This window comes from Coregonus clupeaformis, unplaced genomic scaffold, assembly GCF_020615455.1.
Source record: "Coregonus clupeaformis isolate EN_2021a unplaced genomic scaffold, ASM2061545v1 scaf1404, whole genome shotgun sequence".
NCBI lineage: Eukaryota > Metazoa > Chordata > Actinopteri > Salmoniformes > Salmonidae > Coregonus > Coregonus clupeaformis.
In genome coordinates this window covers 3,230-23,821 of record NW_025534858.1, presented here as the reverse complement: position 1 = coordinate 23,821, position 20,592 = coordinate 3,230, and the positions used below count along the sequence as shown (strand labels likewise).

Here is a 20,592-nt window from a genome sequence, read left to right as displayed (position 1 = left end):
GGCTTCGGGACAAGTCTCTGAATGTCCTTGAGTGGCCCAGCCAGAGCCCGGACTTGAACCCGATTGATCATCTCTGGAGAGACCTGAAAATAGCTGTGCAATGACGCTCCCCATCCAACCTGACAGAGCTTGAGAGGATCTGCAAAGAAGAATGGGAGACACTCCCCAAATAGAGAGGTGTGCCAAGCTTGTAGCGTCATACCCAAGAAGACTCAAGGCTGTAATCGGGGGGGTTTAAATTCTAAAAACCTATTTTTGCTTTGTCATTATGGGGTATTGTGTGCAGATTGATGGGGGAAAAAACGATTTTAATCCATTTTAGAATAAGGCTGTAACGTAACAAAATGTGGAAAAAGTCAAGGGGTCTGAATACTTTCCGAATGCACTGTACATGTACAGTTGGAGGTTAAAATGTCTTATATCCCCTCTGACCTCTGTGCTGACTGTGACCTCTGTGACCTCTGTGACAGGAACCTGCTGGAGTACCTACCAGACTGGTTGTGTGACAGTAGGAAGATGGAGGTGCTGGACGTCACACACAACTTCCTGTCTGAACTACCAGCCAGGTTAGTCTCCCTATGAGGACTAGTTCATCCTTCTCAAACTCCTCACTTCCAACTCATCTAAATATGCTCTAAACATGCATATTTGTTAAGGTAGATTAAAGGCTGTTACTTACATTGTCCATCATGTTGTACTATATGTTTAATCCTTCCATCTCGTATCATCCGGATTTGGCTTTTAAACAGTCTGCAGTTATTATTAGAATGAGCACCATATTAATCTGGTTAACATTGGGCATCATTTAGCCAATGTCCAGACAGAAATAACTGTCCCTAAAACATCAGCAGATGTGTTGACAGTCAGCTGATGAGAGGATTCCATTGGCTGTGTGAAGCTAATACACAGCTTTTCATCTTTCTGTCAGCAGACTGTGATGTCAGTATGGCGATGCTGGAGCACTCCGCTCAAAGCAACCGTCATTTAACGTTACCCTTCAACACAACTATTTGCATTTGAATAGACCAAAGCCTTCGCAAACAAGATAATATTCGGCTCGACGGCGTAGCTGCAGATGAGACCTCTCAGTGTTATTATTTCTGGAGTAAATTGTGCTGTGTTGGTATCTTTAGGCTGCCAAGTTCAAAAGGACATTGATGGATTTGTTGTCTGTGGAGTTTCTGTGCCTCAAGATTCCCCCCAGTTTCACAAGTGATCAAATTCACAGCAGGAGATGATGTTCTTTATCTCTTCCTCTCCCTCTCCACTAGACTGCTCAGCAGCCTGAGTCTGAGGAAGCTGCTGGCTGGGAACAATAGGCTCCAGAGACTGCCTGACCTACTTGACCACGTCCCCCTGGAAGCACTCGACCTCCAGCACAACAAGCTAGGCGAGCTCCCGGAGAGCCTCTTCTACAAGGCCTTAAAGTGGGTCAATCCCCCTTCCTCTCTATCTTCGCACCCACCCTCTCTCCTACCCTTCTCTTTGGTGTTTGTCCTCTCTCCCTCTCTCTCCATTCCTGACAGGTGCTTTGGAGGCTGCAGCTGATGCTCTGTCTCCCCCAGGGCCTGTGACGCTGCTGCTGTTGCTTTAACCCCTGAGCAGCATTGGCCCTGTTCCTCTATTCAACCACAACAACCAATTAAAGGACAAAACAGGATCGGGCATATTGAAATGAAACACTGCCCTATATCCTCCCTACATCATGCAGTAGAAATACAGTATCAATATTTGATGGGATTGAAGTGGTTGGCAGTCTGTAAGAGATGTCTTACTTCACATAGACATGTGGTGGCCCTGGTTCGCTGACTGGGTCCACTGGGCTGTATCTGCCAGGCTCTGGAGTGTGTGGCTCTGAGGACCAGTCAGAGAGTCAGACTGTAACGTGATCCCACCCCAGCAGCCTGACGCTCTACCGTTTCCTGTCTGATAAATCACTGGGCACCCATTAGTCCTGGGCTACTCTACTCTGTCTCCCATGCTGAGACATCGAGTGCCAGTGTGATGGCTGTAAAGTGCCTCATTGGTCAACAATGTTTGTTTCTCAGTTAGTGTTATAAAAGAGCCACCATTAGAATATGTATTCTTATTGATTTTCTCCCTGTCATCATTTATCTGAATCCGTTTTGTTAAAGGAAATGTATGGCCAGAGTGTTGGTAACAAGAGCATTTAACTCTCCTGTCATAACAGCTTTAAGAGGAAGTTCTACATTTTACACTATGTCTAAATCATCTAATGTTGACTTGATATTACACATTTACATCACTTACATCACTGGCAATTAATCCTGGGTTCTTTCCTATTTACATACATCTCTCTCTGCTCCTCCTCCTAGTTTAAAGTACCTGAACGTGTCAGCCAATGCCCTGGAGATAATTCCCCCCAGCAGCCAATCAGAGGAGAGCCTCAGCACCCTCCAGGAACTGTACCTGACAGGGAACAAACTGAATGAGAACTGTGCCGCCCTGCTGGTGGGACACCAGAACCTCCGAGTCCTGCACATGGCCTACAACCAGCTGCTCTCTTTCCCTGCCAGGTAACCAACTCCACACCCAGTTAAACTGCCTTCATACAGTACCTATGAAGAATGGAAATGCCTTCAATCAGTTGAAGTATTCTACACAGGGTTACCCACTACTTTAGAGATTGCGTCTCAAGACATAACATGTTTTCTATTGCTCCTAATATACTGTAGCTATTCTCTAGATCTGATATGAGCCTTTGTTCTGTGTGGTTGAGACGTCTCTATACTGCTCTGTGTGTGTGCAGTAAACTGAGTAAACTGGAGCTGCTGGAGGAGCTCAATCTGAGTGGCAACAAGCTGAAGACCATCCCCTCCACTGTGTCCAGCTGTAAGAGGCTACACACCCTCATAGCACACTCCAACCACATCAGTGTGTTCCCTGAGATCCTCAACCTGCCAGAGATCAAGGTCAGTTTCACTCATATCTGTTTATGTGTGTTTATGCATATGTCTTTTAGATATGTATACAGTGCCTTGCAAAAGTATTCATCCCCATTGCCGTTTTTCCTGTTTTGTTGCATTACAACCTGTAATTTAAATGGATTTTTATTTGGATTTCATGTAATGGACATACACAAAATAGTCCAAATTGGTGAAGTGAAATTAAAAAAATAACTTGTTTCAAAAAATAAATAATGGAAAGGTGGTGCGTGCATATGTATTCACCACCTTTGCTATGAAGCCCCTAAATAAGATCTGGTGCTACCAATTACCTTCAGAAGTCACATAATGAGTTAAATAAAGTCCACCTGTGTGCAATCTTAAGTGTCACATGATCTCAGTGTATATATACACCTGTTCTGAAAGGCCCCAGAGTCTGCAACACCACTAAGCAAGGGGCACCACCAAGCAAGCGGCACCATGAAGACCAAGGAGCTCTCCAAACAGATCAGGGTCAAAGTTGTGGAGAAGTACAGATCAGGGTTGGGTTATAAAAAAATATCTGACGGAGCACCATTAAATCCATTATTAAAAAATGTAAAGAATATGGCACCACAACAAACCTGCCAAGAGAGGGCCGCCCACCAAAACTCACAGACCAGGCAAGGAGGGCATTAATCAGAGAGGCAACAAAGACACCAAAGATAACCCTGAAGGAGTTGCAAAGCTCCACAGCGGAGATTGTAGTATCTGTCCTTAGGACCACTTTAAGCCGTACACTCCACAGAGCTGGGCTTTACGGAAGAGTGGCTAGAAAAAAGCCATTGCTTAAATAAATAAATAAGCAAACACGTTTGGTGTTGGCAAAAAGGCATGTGGGAGACTCCCCAAACATATGGAAGAAGGTACTCTGGTCAGATGAGACTAAAATTGAGCTTTTTGGCCATCAAGGAAAACGCTATGTCTGGCTCAAACCCAACACCTCTCATCATCCCGAGAACACCATCGGCGTGGACTGGGAAACTGGTCAGAATTGAAGGAATAATGGAAGGCGCTAATAAATACAGGGAAATTCTTGAGGGAAACCTGTTTCAGTCTTCCAGAGATTTGAGACTGGGACGGAGGTTCACCTTCCAGAAGGACAATGACCCTAAGCATACTGCTAAAGCAACACTCAAGTGGTTTAAGGGGAAACATTTAAATGTCTTGGAATGGCCTAGTCAAATTCCAGACCTCAATCCAATTGAGAATCTGTGGTATGACTTAAAGATTGCTGTACACCAGCGGAACCCATCCAACTTGAAGGAGCTGGAGCAGTTTTGCCTTGAAGAATGGGCAGAAATCCCAGTGGCTAGATGTGCCAAGCTTAGAGAGACATACCCCAAGAGACTTGCAGCTGTAATTGCTCCAAAAGGTGGCTCTACAAAGTATTGACTTTGGGGGGGGTGAATAGTTATGCACGCTGAAGTTTCTTCTTCTTTTTTTTTTGGTCTTATTTCTTGTTTGTTTCACAATAAAAAATATTTTGCATCTTCAAAGTGGTAGGCATGTTGTGTAAATGAAATGATCAATTTTAATTCCAGGTTGTAAGGCAACAAAATAGGAAAAATGCCAAGGGGGGTGAATACTTTCGCAAGCCACTGTATGTCTATTACAATGTTATAATGTATAACAGTGTGTGTGTTATCTTTTCCCACTCCCCTCTCTCTGTGTGTGTGTGTGTATATATATATGTATATATATATATATATATATATATAGCTGGTGGACCTGAGCTGTAATGAGCTGACTGAGATCCTACTGCCAGACTCTCTACAGGCCACCCTGCACGAACTGGACCTGACTGGCAACAGCAGCCTCTTGCTGGAGCACAAAACACTCAACCTGTTCAGGTGACACACAGAGACCACAGTGTCAGACCGCACAGAAAAGTATCAGGCCACTGGTGTACTTCGAAATGCTATGAGATAAATGCTATTCTTAGACGTGTGCTACGGCGTGAATGATTGTTCGGTCCAGTGCGTAGTGAGGTAATCTCTTAGTCTCTCCTCAGTCACATCACCACCCTGAAGCTGGACCAGAAGCCAGCCATGACCACCGGCGACTCCCTGGGCTCCTCCACCCTGTGGAACCACGGTTACTCTGAGATGAGCGGACAGAGGAACAAGTGAGCACAAGGGAGGGAGGAAGGAGGGCTGAGGGAGAGAGAGTTACTTTATGAGACTGTGAGAGAGCATGATAGTGTTTTGTGCCTGTGTGAAGCCCTAATTTATGACGATCTTCTGATGAGAGGGTATAAATGGGATTATGAGATCATGTGTGGTTTTAGAGAGCGTCTTTAAGAAGGTCAGAGGAAATGGCATTTCCTCTTTCAGGGAATCGCTGTGAGCAGCACTACATTAAATGGTCTGAGAAGAGGATGTGCTTCTCATAGTCCATATCAGCCAGTTTCTTTTCTGCTCTGCCTCTTGGCTGGGCTCCTATTTTAAACCCCACCCGGGGCTATAATATGCATCTATGGAGGACTTACTTAGTTATCTAACTGTACAGCCCCAGCACAGCTTCCACTGCCTGGGTGAATGTCCGGCAGGGCTGGCCTCAAGGCCCCTGGGCAGTGGATCTTGTTGAATAGTAGGGAAGGCGGTGAAGCCTAATACTTCCTGTGGATAAAATGGGTATAAAGCAGGGTCCCCTGCATCATTGATGGTGGCCCAATGTGCCTGACTGCTGCCCTAACAGGGCCTCACAGGGTCATGACCACCACAGTGTCACGAGGCCGTGTCTGGTGTCACACCCACCCCCTGCTGCCTCCGTAGGAATGGGGCTCTGTCTGACTGTTTAAGTATAGATGAGTGATTCCTGTTTGGCTTGTATTTGAGCAAGATTGTATGCTTATGAGCAAGATTGTATAACGGGATTTACACAAAGTGTAAACACATTTTGTTTACACTTTTTCTGTTAATCTTATATCTATATTTATGGTATTTTCTCTTCCTTGGGGACAGGTTGTGTGTGTCTGTGCTGGCAGTGGACCGCTTTGGGGACAGCGTTGAGGCGGCCTATGGCATCTTCGACGGAGACCGCAATGAGGAAGTGCCTCGTCTGCTGCAGTGCACCATGGGAGATGTGCTGTCGGAGGAGCTACTGCATTCCAGTGTGGACAGTGTGTACATGAGTAACACCTTCCTCACCTCACACAGGTATGAGCATCATGTATACACAGACACACACCCAAGGACATGCGCACACACACAGACAGAAATTACTCTAATACAAGCTAAATGTATGCACATTTCAGTATCCTATGAATTACTGTTGCCCCATAGGGAAGACAATCCTACAATTGTACTGTTCCTTGTTCATTTACATTTGATTGACTTAATTCACAACTGCATTAGCAACTGATAGTTGCATTCTGTGATGTATGATGCAGGAAACTGGGCATGGCTGGTCAGAAGCTGGGTGCATCTGCCCTGCTATGCTACATCCACCACGAGCCGTCAGAGCTGGGCAGCTACTTCAGCCTGACGGTGGCCAACGTGGGCAGCTGCCAGGCGGTGCTGTGTCGAGATGGCCAGCCCCTGCCCCTCTCCAAGGTCTTCAGCCTGGAGCAGAGCACCGAAGAGATGGAGAGGGTCAAACTCAGCAAGGCTATCATAACTGAGGTACTGTGGGGAGTTACGTGTGTGTGCGTGGGAATGCACATCTTTGTGAGTGCCTTTGTGTTCAGTAAGATCTACTTGTTAGTTAACGTTTGATGTGATGCCTTATGCTCAGAGGTATTCATTTGTATTCAAAGTGCAGAGCTGAGTCCCCTCCTGTGTTATTGTGTTGCAGGATAATAAGGTGAGTGGAGTGACATGCTGCTCTCGCCTGCTGGGCTGCTCTTATCTGTCTCCCTGGGTGTTGCCCAAGCCCTGGGTGCGCACCGAGCCCCTGTGTTCCCAGGACGAGTTCCTGATCCTGGGGAACCGGGCGCTGTTTGAGAGGGTGTCCTACCAGGAGGCCGTGTGCACCGTGCAGGCCGTGAGGGACCCCCGCGCTGCTGCCAAGAAGCTCTGCACGCTGGCCCAGAGCTACGGCTGCCGGGACAATGTGGGGGCGGTGGTGGTGTCCCTGCACATCGGGGAGGACAGCTGTACCTGTGAGCCCGCTCTCGCCAATACTGGGACTGAACCCCGGGGACCCCCTCCAACACCCCTCCCTGTCTCTGCTCCCCCAGGGGACCCGGCCACGCCCTCCTCCAGCAGTGGCATCGCCTCAGAGTTCAACAGCGAGACTTCAGCCTCGGAGGTGGGGAGTGAGGCAGGCTCCACGGCCTCTGACGAACACCCCTCCTCTGGCCCCACGGCCCGACCTGAGAGGCGCTGTAGCCTCCACCCTGCAGCCACGCTCTGTGGCCCCACGGGACCCGGCTCAGCCGGGGTAGGGGGGCCCCACCCAGTCCTGTTCCAGCGCCAGCCCTCCTGTGCCACCTTCTCCAGTAACCAGTCTGACAACGGGCTGGACAGTGATGACGAGGCTCCACTAGAGGGGGTCATCTCCAACGGGAGCAAGCTGGAGGTGGAGGTGGACATCCACTGCTGTGCTTTCCAGATCCGCTCTGGGCCCCCCGCGAACCCCAAGGACCACAACCTGGACAAGACACGCTCGGACTACCCCAACGGAAAGATGCGGCGTCAGAACAGCGTGGTGGTGTCAGCCACTAACGGCTGCCTGCTGGCTGTGTGTGGCAGGGAGATCTCCGACCTGAAGAAGTCCCCCTCCACCTCCAGCCTCTTTGGGAAGAAGCTCTCCAACGGCTCCGTGGTGGCCCCGGAAGATAGCCACAACCTCATTGAGGTAGCCCTGGAGGCCCCTAAGAAGAAGTCGGGTTACTTCACTGCCCCCGCCCAGCAGGACCCTGAGGACCAGCTGGTAGTGCCTCCCAGTCTAGAGCAGGATGTTAGGGAACAGCTGAGGGGCCAGAACCCTATGGTCCCAGGACCTCCACCCCCTTCCACACCCCCCTCCATCAGAGACCCTGTGTGGGACCACCCCCACCCCCCTGCCCCCATGCTGCCCCAGCGGGACCTCGCCCCCAACACTATCCCTGCCCTACAGCATGAAGTCTATGATACTGCCCTCTAGAGGGGGCCAGAGCACAGCTCCACCCTGTGGCAGTCCTGTGACAGTGCCATACCAGGGGGGCAGAGGAGGTCTCTCTGGCACAGGTGGGATATTCCAGTTCAAGTTTCCATTCAGCTCTGTCATGAAGACCAGATGGACATGTGGGGCCTTGACTGTTCACACATGAATGCGTTACGTCACATTAGACGTAGAGAAATGCTTAGCTAACTGTCTGATGAACCTGGTAGAACTGTCGGAGTATCAGAGCTGAACAGGCACAGAAATCACCACCCATGAAAAGAGGTTGTGAAAAGAAGGGGGCCACCGCAGGCCAAAATACCCCCAGCCTGAACTAGAATACCTCATGCGTTTTAGACTGCAGAACTTGTTTGCAACATTTCCCTTTACTTGGAATGAAGGTCAAATAGTGAAACGGTAGAAGAATCCCTTTGAGTGTTTTATCATTCCATTCCTTGGGGCTCCAGGGGCTCCTAGATCCCAGGGACAAGTCCTGTGACCCAAAGGGTGAAAAAGTGCCTACTGTAGATGACTCAGCCCCAGATGTCCCTGCCTGCATGTGTGTATGGAGGGGAGGGCGGGGACATCAGTATTTAACCCTGGAGGAGGACATCACTGTGTGACAGCGTCCTCCAGGGGCCACCAATGGTACAGCCACTTCTCTCCTCCCTCCCTCCCTTTCTCTCTCCCTCTCTCCCTCTCTCTCGCTCTCTCTCTCTCTCTCTCTCTCTCTAACCTGTTGACTGCACTATGGCAGTCGACATGGCTGGCAGGACTGGAACCTGGGCTGACTGGCCTTACTCTGTGGTACAAGGATTCAGACTGTGTATGCTAGAGGCAAGTAGGAACATAACAGCAGACGATAAAAAACTAACTGAATTTAAATTTGCTGAAAAAATAATGTTAAGATGTGACCCTTTCTATCTACACCATAGTCCTCTATATTGGAAATACAGTTAGTATCTATATACACATTTAGTCTGAGCAGTATAGTGCAGAACCACATAGTGGTGTAATCACATGGCCTGCTTGGCCTTGTCTGAGCATCAGGATGCCTATCCATTTGGAAACCATTGAAGCCTTGCTGGGAGAAATAATGCATTCTACAGAAATGTTCAAGAAAAGGCAAACGCAAAATAACACAGTGCATTGCTCACCTGTACAGAACCAATATGGTATACTGCTTCAAAACCATTATTGTATCACTGTATCCGTGACAGTGCATGGTCAGCATATTTTTACAGAAAAAGTTGTTATATTAATGATGTTTTATGAGCAACATGAGTGGTGACAATGAAGGCAAAGCAATCGTTCAGTGTTCATAGCTCAAAGAAGCTACAATGCACAGTAGATACTATACAGTAATCATTACAAGTTATGGGTGAAAAAACATGCTCTTCAACATGAGTTCTTCACATTATTAGAGTGCCATCATTTAAGGAGTCCAGATACTGTGAGGTGTGTAGACCCTGTTTTCTTTAGATTTTCTAGTTTCACGCTTGTTGTACCCAGGCAATTGTGCAAAATCTCTCTAGTGATCAACGTATCAGAATCATTCCATTCCCATCAATCCGTTAGCTTCACAGTCATCTGAACAAAATATCCATGAGTAGTGTACTAAAATGAGGATGTAACATGGTATATTTTTTGTATATGTAAAGTATGAATGTTGTGAAATGTATGTGTACTATTTGGTACAAAGATGTTCTATTTTAGCCATGCAGTTTGCATAATTCTTTTGGAGGCTATAGATTAGCTGGTTGATGCTCTTCATTTTAAGTCAGTGACCAGAGAGGGAAAGAGTAAAAATAATATGATTTACTCATTGAAATAATTAGATATTTCATTCTCATAGATCTACTGACAGATTCAATAGGGGTTTGTGGGACATCTGGTGGTGATAACTATGAATTGCCTCAGTTGTTTCTTCTATATCAGTGAATATCACCCGTGTGTACTCCCTGGTGTACTCTACCACCTACTGTACAACAGATTCAGAACAAGCACAGTGTGTTTTTGTTGGCTGGACAGAAAAGCTCATTGTTGTCTTGGCGACAATAAGGGCTGGTTTGAGTAAGAGGGGTGGTGTGAAGCTCACACGAGGGGCAACACCAAACCAATTCAACAGGTGGGTGGATGACTGGATGGGGTATTGTAAAGGAACAATGAGAAAATGGGTTTATCAGATTACGTTTATGTGGAATTTTAGCAAATATCTACAATATACAAATTTTTCTATGAGTCCCATACAATACTCTTATCTACAAATCACCTCACCGGAGCTAATGATTTCATCCATCTCACATTTGTGTCCTGGGATGATGACATGATGCAGATGTGGGTTAAAGTATCGACTGTATTTTGACACACAAAAGAAAAAACACAGGTATTCTTATGTATAGGGCCAATGAGACATTAACTTAGACATTACATATCCACCTCACTGGATAATGAAGTGATGACATCACAATGAGCAAAGCACTTTGTGTCATGAGAAGAGTGAACAACCTAAAGTATTGACTGTAAGCCATTCATTTTGCATCAGAATTTGAGTTCAGACTTTATTTGGGGCATTTGCTAAGGGTTTTAGTGTTGTATGGCCCTAGCTTATATCTAGCACAGACATGGTGAAATATGTCAGTCATGGACATTGCTTTGAATAAAGACATCAGCATAATATGGGTCAGTAGACTGTGAATGTGACATTTCTATAAAGTTGCACTTGTGCTCTGGCGATGTTAGAGGATAGGATACCACTAATTGACTCATCATTGATATAACATAGCTGCAGACCAAAATCTACCCCCTTCCCCCTTGTGCCAAACTGTCTAACCCTAACCCATTCTAGAGAGGACAACAGTCTGACTTAGTAAGAGAGGGCTTGTGGTCTGACTAGAGAATGACCGGTATGTGTTCCTAGATGCCACTGTGAAAAGGCTAGTGGCATGGTTGTAGCACCTACCATAGCTGCTTAGCTAGCTACAGCCCTCTCTAAGCTTGTTCAAATCCTTAATGCAGCGCTGCCAGTCCTAATGATGATGGGGACCGTCTTTTTCTGTTGGTTTTATTTCCTTTAGCGGAGCTGGTTTTGCCCTTGACCTTACGTGGCAAGGTCAGGAGCATAGAACACCTGAAAACGCCAATATTTTGCATTCTTTTCCCCAAATTGCAGAGAGAGCAAGGCAATGTTTCAGGCCAGTAGAACAAGGCTTGGGTCCAGTGGGGTGGATTCTAAAGGTTTAATAGAATTGGCAGTATTTAAGATGCTCACAAACCTCACAGCTGCTTCGAAATGGCTATTTACATCCTTAACGTTCTAGACTGGAATGATTGGTGAATTTGCCTTTCCAAAGCCTGCTCGCTTATAATATGAGATGTATTATATAAGTCTAATTTACTTATTTTGTCCCAGCGTCGGACAAAATCTGCTCTTGAAAGGATCAAACACTGTTTAAAGCACTTTGTACATTGGGAGATGAATATATTCAAAGGTTGATATTTGAGTATTATGTGAGATATTTATCGAAAATGCACATTAACTCATAGGGCTTGAGTTGTCGTTGTTGTGGCTTCTGTCAGCCAAACATATCATGTCTTCTCTAAGAGAAAGTATCCAATAGAAGTGCTAATAATTCGAAGTAAAGTGTGAGACAATTACAAAACTGCTTTTCTGGTGGATGCAAGTTTGTCTTTTAGCACAAAGATAGGCATTGTTCTTCCTTGTTCAAGTCTTAAGTCTTTTTTTGTATTGAGTCATTCTGCTTCCATGAGAGGAACAGCAGCTGGTGTTGAGTTGTAAAAGGTCCTGGCTCCTTCTAGGGATGATAAGTGGCAGAAACCAACCATTTGAATATTGCTTTGTTTGCTAACGGAAGCCACCTGCTGTGCCTCAGGCAGTAACACAGGTACATGTAAGCACCACAGGTGTGGGTTTGCCCTCCACCCTGGGCACAGATAGAGCATTTCAGGACAGACGAAAGAAACAGATTTGAGCTGGCACACATCTGACATTTTCATATGGCATTTAAGTTGAGAACACAAGAACAGTATGAAGAGGTGATTGTCTTTGATGTGGTTGGTGGAATCCTCTTAATGAACAGGTAGACTTCAAATACACTACAAAATGTAGATGATTATGAACATGAATTCCCTCACATCAAATATGCAAAGTGTCACCTGTATATATTACTAACCGGTTACACACCTGACCTGAAAATAGGATAACCTTTTTTTTTTAACTATGAAAAAGAGTAGTAACTGAGCATTCATGTCTGTGTGTGCGGATGTATGTGTGTGTGAATCGTGAAGTGCAGTGTTCTGCCATCGTGTGTGTTTTGACCTTTTGTCAACTCTTTCCGAGCAGTGGTCCTTGCAGAATAGTTGATCAAGAGGCTCCATAATTGGGCCCTAGTTTGCCAGGTGAGGACCAGCAACACACTACTAAGCTCTGTGCGTCCCAAATGCACCCATGCTACATGCTCTAGCAGCCAAGTATGATTTGCTATTGTGTTTACAGTCAACTCTCTCTTATTTTTGTAAAGAACCAAAAAGTTTACTCCTACTAACAAGAGCTAGATACAATATCATTGAGAAGATCATTAACATAGATATAAATAGAGGAATAAATGTGCCTGTACATATGCATACCGTATGTATGGCTACAGTAAGAGGGGGCACAGAGTAACAGATCAAGGTGCCATCAGAATGGATGGCAAAGTATTCCCTTTAATTATTTAGTAGAGGAGATCAACTTCTGTTCATGATCTGATGAGTGCACCATAATCTTGTGTAAATACAACTGAGTTTGTGTTTGTGTGAGGGTGTGCACATTTAAGTAGGTTATGGTATCAGAATGGTTTTCTGGGCGACTTTTCAATTTACTCATTCTGAATCCGTTTAATCCACTCTCTGTTAACACATTATAGGTTTTATTTATCTTCTCAGAGGGAGAACATGCTGCCTGTTTGTCATTGCGGTCTGTGAAAGAGGTGTGAGTGTGAAAGTATGCACGTGTACATGCATGTGTTGCTGTTATATTTAACAGAATGAATCTCGATCATTCTGTTAAATTATTATAGTTAACTCTGGAAAGAATCTGATATTGAGGACGTTCCAATTGTTTAACATGTGACCAAAGTAAACATTGTTTGATCTCACCTTTCTTTCTGTACATTCTTTTCTAGAGATGCTTGAATATTTTCTCTCAATGCCAAGAAGCTGAGGTTTATTTTTGTACATTGTTCATGCAAATGTATAGGTCCTTCTCCACTACAGAATCTAGAATAAAGGGATTCTATAGTATACCGTCACAGATTATGGTATTTTTTATTTAAGATACTAATTATTAATGTATTTAATGTCTGAAGCATGCCATATATAAATGCATATAAATATAAAATATATACAGTGCACATACAATGTGATTACTTTGTACAAAATGTTAACATTATGTTTGTAAGGCATTGTTTTGAATATCTGGAGCATATCTAATATTTTTGTTTATATTTTAGCATGCAGAAAACTGCTAAAAAATATTTAAATTCTGTTAAATATTTGATGTAATTAGTTTGAGGATACCTTGTGTTTTATCATTTAGGAAAAGGACTAACCATGAGCACTTTTGCTGTTTGTCAGCCAGAATTGTACTCATTTAAATTGAGTGGGCGATGGTTTATTATTTCATTTGAGATGCTGCTATGACTAGTTTTGAGCAGAAAAGCTGTATTTTTAATTAACTTTCAGCCAAGTAGCAATAAAATTTATACTGTGAAAAACCTGGGCGTTGTTGCATTTCTCTCATTTCCCTAACTTCTGTTCCCCTCGATTTGTCTTCCTGATGATGGCATTGGCCAGACACTGTCCTCAGAAACACCATTGATTTGCGTCTGAGCTGCATTACGGAAACCGTTTAAGAACCAAATGGAAGCAAACAGAGCAAAACAAGAGTTTTATTGGATCAATTCAGGTAGGTCCTTCCCTGTTCGCTTCCGTTTAAGAAGTGTTTTGCAACAGAATCGGCGGAATGAATACACCGCTGATCTCTTTGCTCTGCTCCACACCAACACAGATTTGTGTTTTCAGTCCCACAGAGGCCACAAACAATAACTATTCTTCTACAAGGTAAGATGGAGATATTCTAGGCTAGAGGGTTCATGAGGAGGAGAAATACATCAGTTTAAGAGTTTTATTAGTAAAGAACAATGTATTTGACAGTGTAGATGTCTCATCTGTAACATTTAGTGTGCAGTTTGAAGTGTATAAAATTGATCAGAATAAAGAAAATGTACAAAATTGCTCTTTGATTTTAAAAAAAAAAAAGTGTTTAAACTGTACAATCACAATTCATATAAAAGGCACTAGCATTTATAGCTGTTTGACCTAATTTGATCTCAACCCTACATTTGTATCAGTTCTATTCACAGTGGGGGGTGAGCAAACCCCGTTATAAGTTACCATCTTCCATCGCTCTCGGTCTCTTCATCTCCCGCACTGCCCTGAAAGCACGGATGGCCAAGACCATTCCGAAGATGAAAACGATGACTCCAAGCACCCCGAAGAGGCCTCCAGCGATGTCTGCTCCATTGAGTGCACATGCAAAGCCCTGATGCCCTTTGCTCTTGTAGAGTGCTTCCCTCTCTGTGCAGATGGGGTTGTCGTAGGTCTCCTGCAGCTTGATGAAGTAGAAGGCCAGGGCAGGGATGTAGCCCAGGCCGATCAGGAGGTTCACCAGGGCCTCACCCAGCAGCACATGGGGCCAGCGGTAAGGGACTCTCAGGATCCCCAAAGCCAGAATAATGCAGGCATAGACCATCAGAGCCCCTCCACAGGCCATGCTGAAGATGTATGGAGGCAGCTTGAGCTGGTGGAACAGCTTGTCCAGCTCCTTGACCCTGTCTACGTCGGCTCCAGTGAAAGCCTGTGCTCCTCCAAAGTAGTACTGGTAGATACCCCCGAGGCTGGCCAGGTCCCGGTAACCCCCTGAGTTACTGTAGGTCACTCCTGAGCAGATGACTATCAGCAGGTTTACAAAGACCTCCATTATCTGGCACAGACCTGAACAGAACAGATTAAGAAAGGGCGAAAGACATTACTTATCATACAGTAAGAGTCTCGGGAGATGGCGAGCTGAGTTGAAGGTCATGTTATACATTTCACAAGAGAGGGAGGATGATGCAACAATGCAGCTAAATTGAGGTTGATCTGAGTACGACCAACACTGCCTCATGGAGTGATGGTTAATTTTGGTGGGAATTCCACCTCAACAGAGGGAGATAGAACATACAGTATGCCATATAGTGCGAATTAAACATACGTACTGCATATCATGGATAATCATCCAATTTGGAGAAAGAAAACCCAATAATTCTTAAACGTTGAGTAATACGCATACTATAATACAAAACTCCAATCCCCTCATTATAAAGACCCTGTACCCACAGAGGCCTGGTCATGTGGTTGGTCAGCTCATTCCTACAACAGGGGTGTAATCATTAGTCCAAAACGTTTTGCAACGGAAACCGTTCACTCCAACAAAAACGAGAGTTTCTATTGGACAAATTCAGGTACGTCCCTCCCCGTTTGGTTCCTTGTGGACCAATCAAACAGACAGAACAACGCCTACTACACCTTACCAGCGAGATTCACCCACACACAATCCTACAACATTTCAGTTGTGTTGCTGTTTGTTCTTTAATATAAACATGACTTGCCTCTGGCTGTTAAGGCATATCTGAGGTTGTACAGAGCCTGTCTGTGTTGTGGCTCATAGTATTCCCCCATGGAAGGAGGCGTGGAGGCTTCTGTATACCTGCAAAGACAAAATCAGAAGTTGATGCCTGCCAAATCTTACGTTGAAACTACACCACATAAACCCACCACACCACAAGCCTCCTACATGGCAGAGAGCAGATTTCGTATTCCAGGGGTGTATATTTACTTTGGGCACCCCAAGAGTCAATGTGCCATTCAAACACTGGCAGACAGTTACTTCATTACAAGGAGTCAATCCCAAACCAGTGAAACCGGAGCTTTCTCAGACTGTACGGTATACGCGGGCAATTCCATGGTAACAGAATGATGCAGACTCTGATTTCTCACTATAAAATGTATGCCAAACAAAAACCAATGATTGGAAAGTTAAATAAACCATCCAACTATATGCACAAGGATTACTTTTCCTGTGTTTTATATACACTGATTGTACAAAACATTAGGAACACCTGCTCTTTCCATGACAGACTGACCAGGTAAAAGCTATGATCCCTTATTCGTGTCACTTGTTAAATCTACTTCAATCAGTGTAGATTAAGGATTTTTAAGCCTTGAGACAATTGAGACATGGATTGTGCATGTGTGCCATTCAGAGGGTGAATGGGCAAGACAACAGATTTAAGTGACTTTGAATGGGGTATGGTAGTAGGTGCCAGGCACGCCGGTTTGAGTGTGTCAAGAACTGCAACGCTGCTGGGTTTCTCATGCTGAACAGTTTCCCATGTGTATCAAAAATGATCTACCACCCAAAGGATATCCAGCCAATTTGACAACTGTGGGAAGCATTGGAGTCAACATAGGCCAGCCTCCCTGTGGAACGCTTTAGACACCTTCTAGAATCCATGCCCTGACGAATTGAGGCTGTTCTGAGGGCAAAAGGGGGTGCAACTCAATATTAAGAAGGTGTTCCTATTGTTTTGTACACTCAGTGTATATTTCCACACTGAGGTTGGAATAATACTGTGAAAATGATGATAATGCCCTTCTAATGTCAATTTCAGCCAGTTTTGGTGGGACTGAGTTTTGGTGACATCACCAGGCGGTAAATTAGTTAATAGACCAATAAGAAAGAGTTCCAAACCTCTCTGCCCATAGAGGGGTTGGTTGTTTATCAACAAAACCAACATGTGCTCAACTATGGGGCAAAACAGACAGGGTTGGCTTAGATTGTTGTTAACTATATTTTTCTCCAAATGTTTATTGAAAACATTTTCACAATGAGCACTTGTCTCAAATACATTATTACATTTGTTGGTTAGCTAGCTAGCAAATGTTTGCCATATTAGCATCGACATGAAATCAGTCAAAACACCTCAAAACAAGACATGCTATCAATAACAAGATACAACGAGCTGAAACGAGCCACCTACGATTCCCCACAAAGCAGCTTCTTGTCATTGTTGCTAGCTATCTGACCATACAGAATCATAACGCGCGGCTACATCGATGCGTGTGTATCATTTTCGTGATGTTGTCAGCCAACCTGTCTACCTACAGCTATTTTCTTTTCCCCTCTTGAAGAAGCTATTTTCATTTTAATGAAACTATATACTATTTTACAGAAATTATTTATATTGAATCTGCATGACACTTGAAGAACATGCAATGCAATTTGACCGTCATTCTGTTACCAAACTTTGCGTCTGCACTGTTCTTGAAGTAAATGTTTTTGTAAAAAAAAAAAGTGGAAATTAGGTAGTCCTTGTGCATAGAGTTGTACAGTATGGTTTGTTATGATTTTGCAATCATTGGTTTTTGTTTTACATAATTTAAAGTGAAAAATCTGAGTCTCAGCATCATTCTGTTACCTTGGAATTGCCCATGCCCAGGATGGTCACTGTGGAAGCAACTCTGTGGCAGTCAGATGGTCTCTTACACTCTCTGTTGTCCTTGTTGACTACCGCCTCTGTGGTCAGGTGGTGGGTCCTTGTGCGAATGGGGTGTCATATCCCGCTGTCTGTCAGAGTAGTCCTTCTCTCTGTCCCTCCTGTCATCGCCAGAGCCCTTCTCATCCCTGTATCTCTCATCCATTTTGTCTCTCTTCCTCCGGTCTCTCTCTCTTTGCCTTTCCCAGTCTTTCTCTTCATGTGAGGAGCTTCCTCTGTCGTGAGAGTGGTCCCGCTCCCTGCTGTTGTGCCTCTTGTCATACTCATCCCTCTCCAGGTATCTGCTCCTCTCTGGCATTGTCTGGTCTCTTGGCCGCTTCTCAGAAAAATTATTAGAATGAATATTGCCATGATCAATTGAGTATTAGTGTAAAGTTGTCATACAGATATCTCAGGGAGATCAGATGACAATCCCAATCTATTATTTGTGCATGTAGGCCTAATAAACATTGGTTGCAATGCTTGTTGACACTAGTGACAGTTATACCACATGTGGCATTCCTCCGATTCAGAAATGACTACGGAGTAAAGATGGAGAAATCTAACAACAGCAGTAAGGGGTATCTCTCCTTAAGGAGCCCTGGGGCAGGGATGAAACCTGAATTATACAATATGCCCTCCCAGGCAAGAACTGCCCAGGAAAAACCCGCCCCCTCTTTCAATTGGCTCCTGGATGCTTCTCTTTTTATTGTCTCCTGGCTATTTCCTCATTCTACGGGTCACAGTACCGCCGGCAACACTGTGATACAGCTGCCCAGTGGGAAGCAGTTACCCATGACTCACTGCTACCCATAGAATGAGGAAGTAGCCTGGAGCCAAATGAAAGAGGGAGGAAGTTTTGGGCTGGTTTTTCCTGGGTGGTTCTAACCTGGTCAGGTAAGAACCGCCCAGGATGCGGGTCACAGTCAGACCCAACTCGAATGATACTGTCATGAATCTGCACACAACTGAATGAACACTGAAAAACATTGACAAACATTAAAAACGTCAAATCAAAAATGCTGACACTGACTCGGGAACCTGGTCTCAGAGCATTTCGTATTATTGTGTACGTAAATCCGAGATACTCGCTTTAGTATGACGTTAGTTATGGTTACATAAGACAGATGGTTACTTAAGGCAAAAACGAAAGTATAACGCGAACGTCTAGCAACCCAAAAGTTGCGAGTTCGAATCTCATCACGGACAACTTTAGCTAGTTAGCAACTTTTCAACTACTTTTTTTTGCTACCTTGCCACTACTTAGCATGTTGGCTAACCCTTCCCCTAACCTTAACTATTTTAGCTAACCCTTCCCCTAATCCTAACCTTAACCCTTTAACCTAACTCCTAAATTTAACCCTAACCTTAACCCCTAGCCTAGCTAACGTTAGCCACCTAGCTAGAATTCGTAACATATACGTTTTGCAAATTTGTCAAATATAGTATGTTTTTGCAAATTAGTAACATATTGTACGTTTCGCAAATTCATAACATATAATACGAATTGTAATTCATAACCTATCATACGAAATGTGGGATGGACATCCACAAATTAATACATACCATACTAAAAGTAACATATCATATTAAATGGAGTGTCTCAGATTTACATACAGAATAATACGAAATGCTCTGAGACCAGGTTGTGACTCGAGGGTAGTAGGCACTAGGCAGTAACGTTGGTCAGTGTATTTGATGGTGAAGATAAAAACATACATGCATTTCCATGTAACCTCTGACGAACGATAAGGCTCACAGGTATGCTGTTGGTTGAAGCGAACCAAACATTGAGACGACGATAACGAATTGATGAATGAAGAATCATAGAAGAAAGATTAACATTACCTCTTAATTCTGGTTCTTATCTGGATTAATTTGTGCGAATGATTGGATTATTTACGTATTTTACGTTTCCTGTATCTTGGCACTTCTTTCCTCTCCAAGCTCCTCCCTCTCACCTGTACGCCCTATAGAACTCCACCCCCTACTACCAAAACAGCATTCTGAGAGCATGGGACGAAGGAGTGTGTAGTTTCGGTGGAAAAAGTGGTGCTTCAAATTGTGGAGGTGGCCATGTTGCTGGGGATCAGAAATGTCCTGTGCGAGTGAGACAGGTTGACGTTTCCAGGGTGAGAGCAGCGCAGAAAGTTTCGTATGCTGATGCGGTGATGAAAGTAGAGGATAGGGTGAGGGAGCCTGAGAGGATCCCTGTGAGTAGTAGGGATCCGAACAGTTTATGCTTTAGTAAGGTTGGCTTCTTGGCGTTTATTGCTATGGTCATTAATTGCACCGCACAGATGGAAAGGAAATCCCAGAAGATTGAATTGTTAGTAGCAGAGAAGTTTTTGGGTGTCAGAGATTTTAGTGCAGAAGGACTACAGGGGGGTTTGAGAGAAGGGGTTCCAGCTTCCAGGGGGGTAGGATCTTTTGGTGCCAAAGTAGTGGGAAGGGGTGGTAGTTATATATATATATACAGTACCAGTCAAAAGTTTGGACACACCTACTCATTCAAGGATATTTCTTTATTTTTTACATTGTAGAATAATAGTGAAGACATCAAAACTATTAAATAACCCATATGGAATCATGTAGTAACTAGAAAAGTGTTAAACAAATCAAAATATATGTTATATTTGAGATTCTTCAAATAGCCACCCTTTGCCTTGAGGACAGCTTTGCACACGCTTGGCATTCTCTCAACCAGCTTCACCTGGAATGCTTTTCCAACAATCTTGAAGGAGTTCCCACATATGCTGAGCACTTGTTGGCTGCTTTTCCTTCACTCTGCCATCTGACTCATCCCAAGCCTTCTCAATTGGGTTGAGGTCGGGGGATTGTGGAGGCCAGGTCATCTGATGCAGCACTCCATCACTCTCCTTCTTGGTAAAATAGCCCTTACACAGCCTGGAGGTGTGTTGGGT

At 44.3% G+C, this 20,592-nt stretch overlaps 2 protein-coding genes across 3 annotated transcripts in view; one reads left to right on the top strand and one right to left on the bottom strand.

The window, feature by feature from the left end:
* LOC121562109 (PH domain leucine-rich repeat-containing protein phosphatase 2) overlaps positions 1 to 13,809 on the top strand; it is a 48,622-nt gene extending 34,813 nt beyond the window's left edge. The window contains exons 11-19 of the mRNA XM_045218159.1: positions 471 to 566; positions 1,272 to 1,427; positions 2,337 to 2,537; positions 2,771 to 2,933; positions 4,668 to 4,798; positions 4,960 to 5,073; positions 5,912 to 6,106; positions 6,340 to 6,571; positions 6,744 to 13,809. Coding sequence (XP_045074094.1) covers positions 471 to 566; positions 1,272 to 1,427; positions 2,337 to 2,537; positions 2,771 to 2,933; positions 4,668 to 4,798; positions 4,960 to 5,073; positions 5,912 to 6,106; positions 6,340 to 6,571; positions 6,744 to 8,036 — 2,581 coding nt within the window. The 3' untranslated portion in view covers positions 8,037 to 13,809. The remainder of the gene's footprint in view (positions 1 to 470; positions 567 to 1,271; positions 1,428 to 2,336; positions 2,538 to 2,770; positions 2,934 to 4,667; positions 4,799 to 4,959; positions 5,074 to 5,911; positions 6,107 to 6,339; positions 6,572 to 6,743) is intronic.
* A 156-nt stretch (positions 13,810 to 13,965) lies between these two features.
* On the bottom strand, positions 13,966 to 19,639 carry marveld3 (MARVEL domain containing 3). Of its 2 annotated transcripts, none has more exons than XM_041874482.2 (4): positions 19,517 to 19,639; positions 17,680 to 18,005; positions 15,743 to 15,840; positions 13,966 to 15,086 (listed from the first exon to the last, which is right to left on the bottom strand). In XM_041874482.2, exons 2-4 carry the CDS (start codon positions 17,985 to 17,987, stop codon positions 14,476 to 14,478), a joined length of 1,017 nt encoding a protein of 338 aa, XP_041730416.2. In that variant the 5' UTR covers positions 17,988 to 18,005; positions 19,517 to 19,639; the 3' UTR covers positions 13,966 to 14,475. The 2 variants fall into 2 exon arrangements, with proteins under 2 accessions (XP_041730416.2, XP_045074086.1); XM_045218151.1 differs by lacking the exon at positions 19,517 to 19,639 and adding an exon at positions 19,388 to 19,506.
* Positions 19,640 to 20,592: the final 953 nt, after the last annotated feature.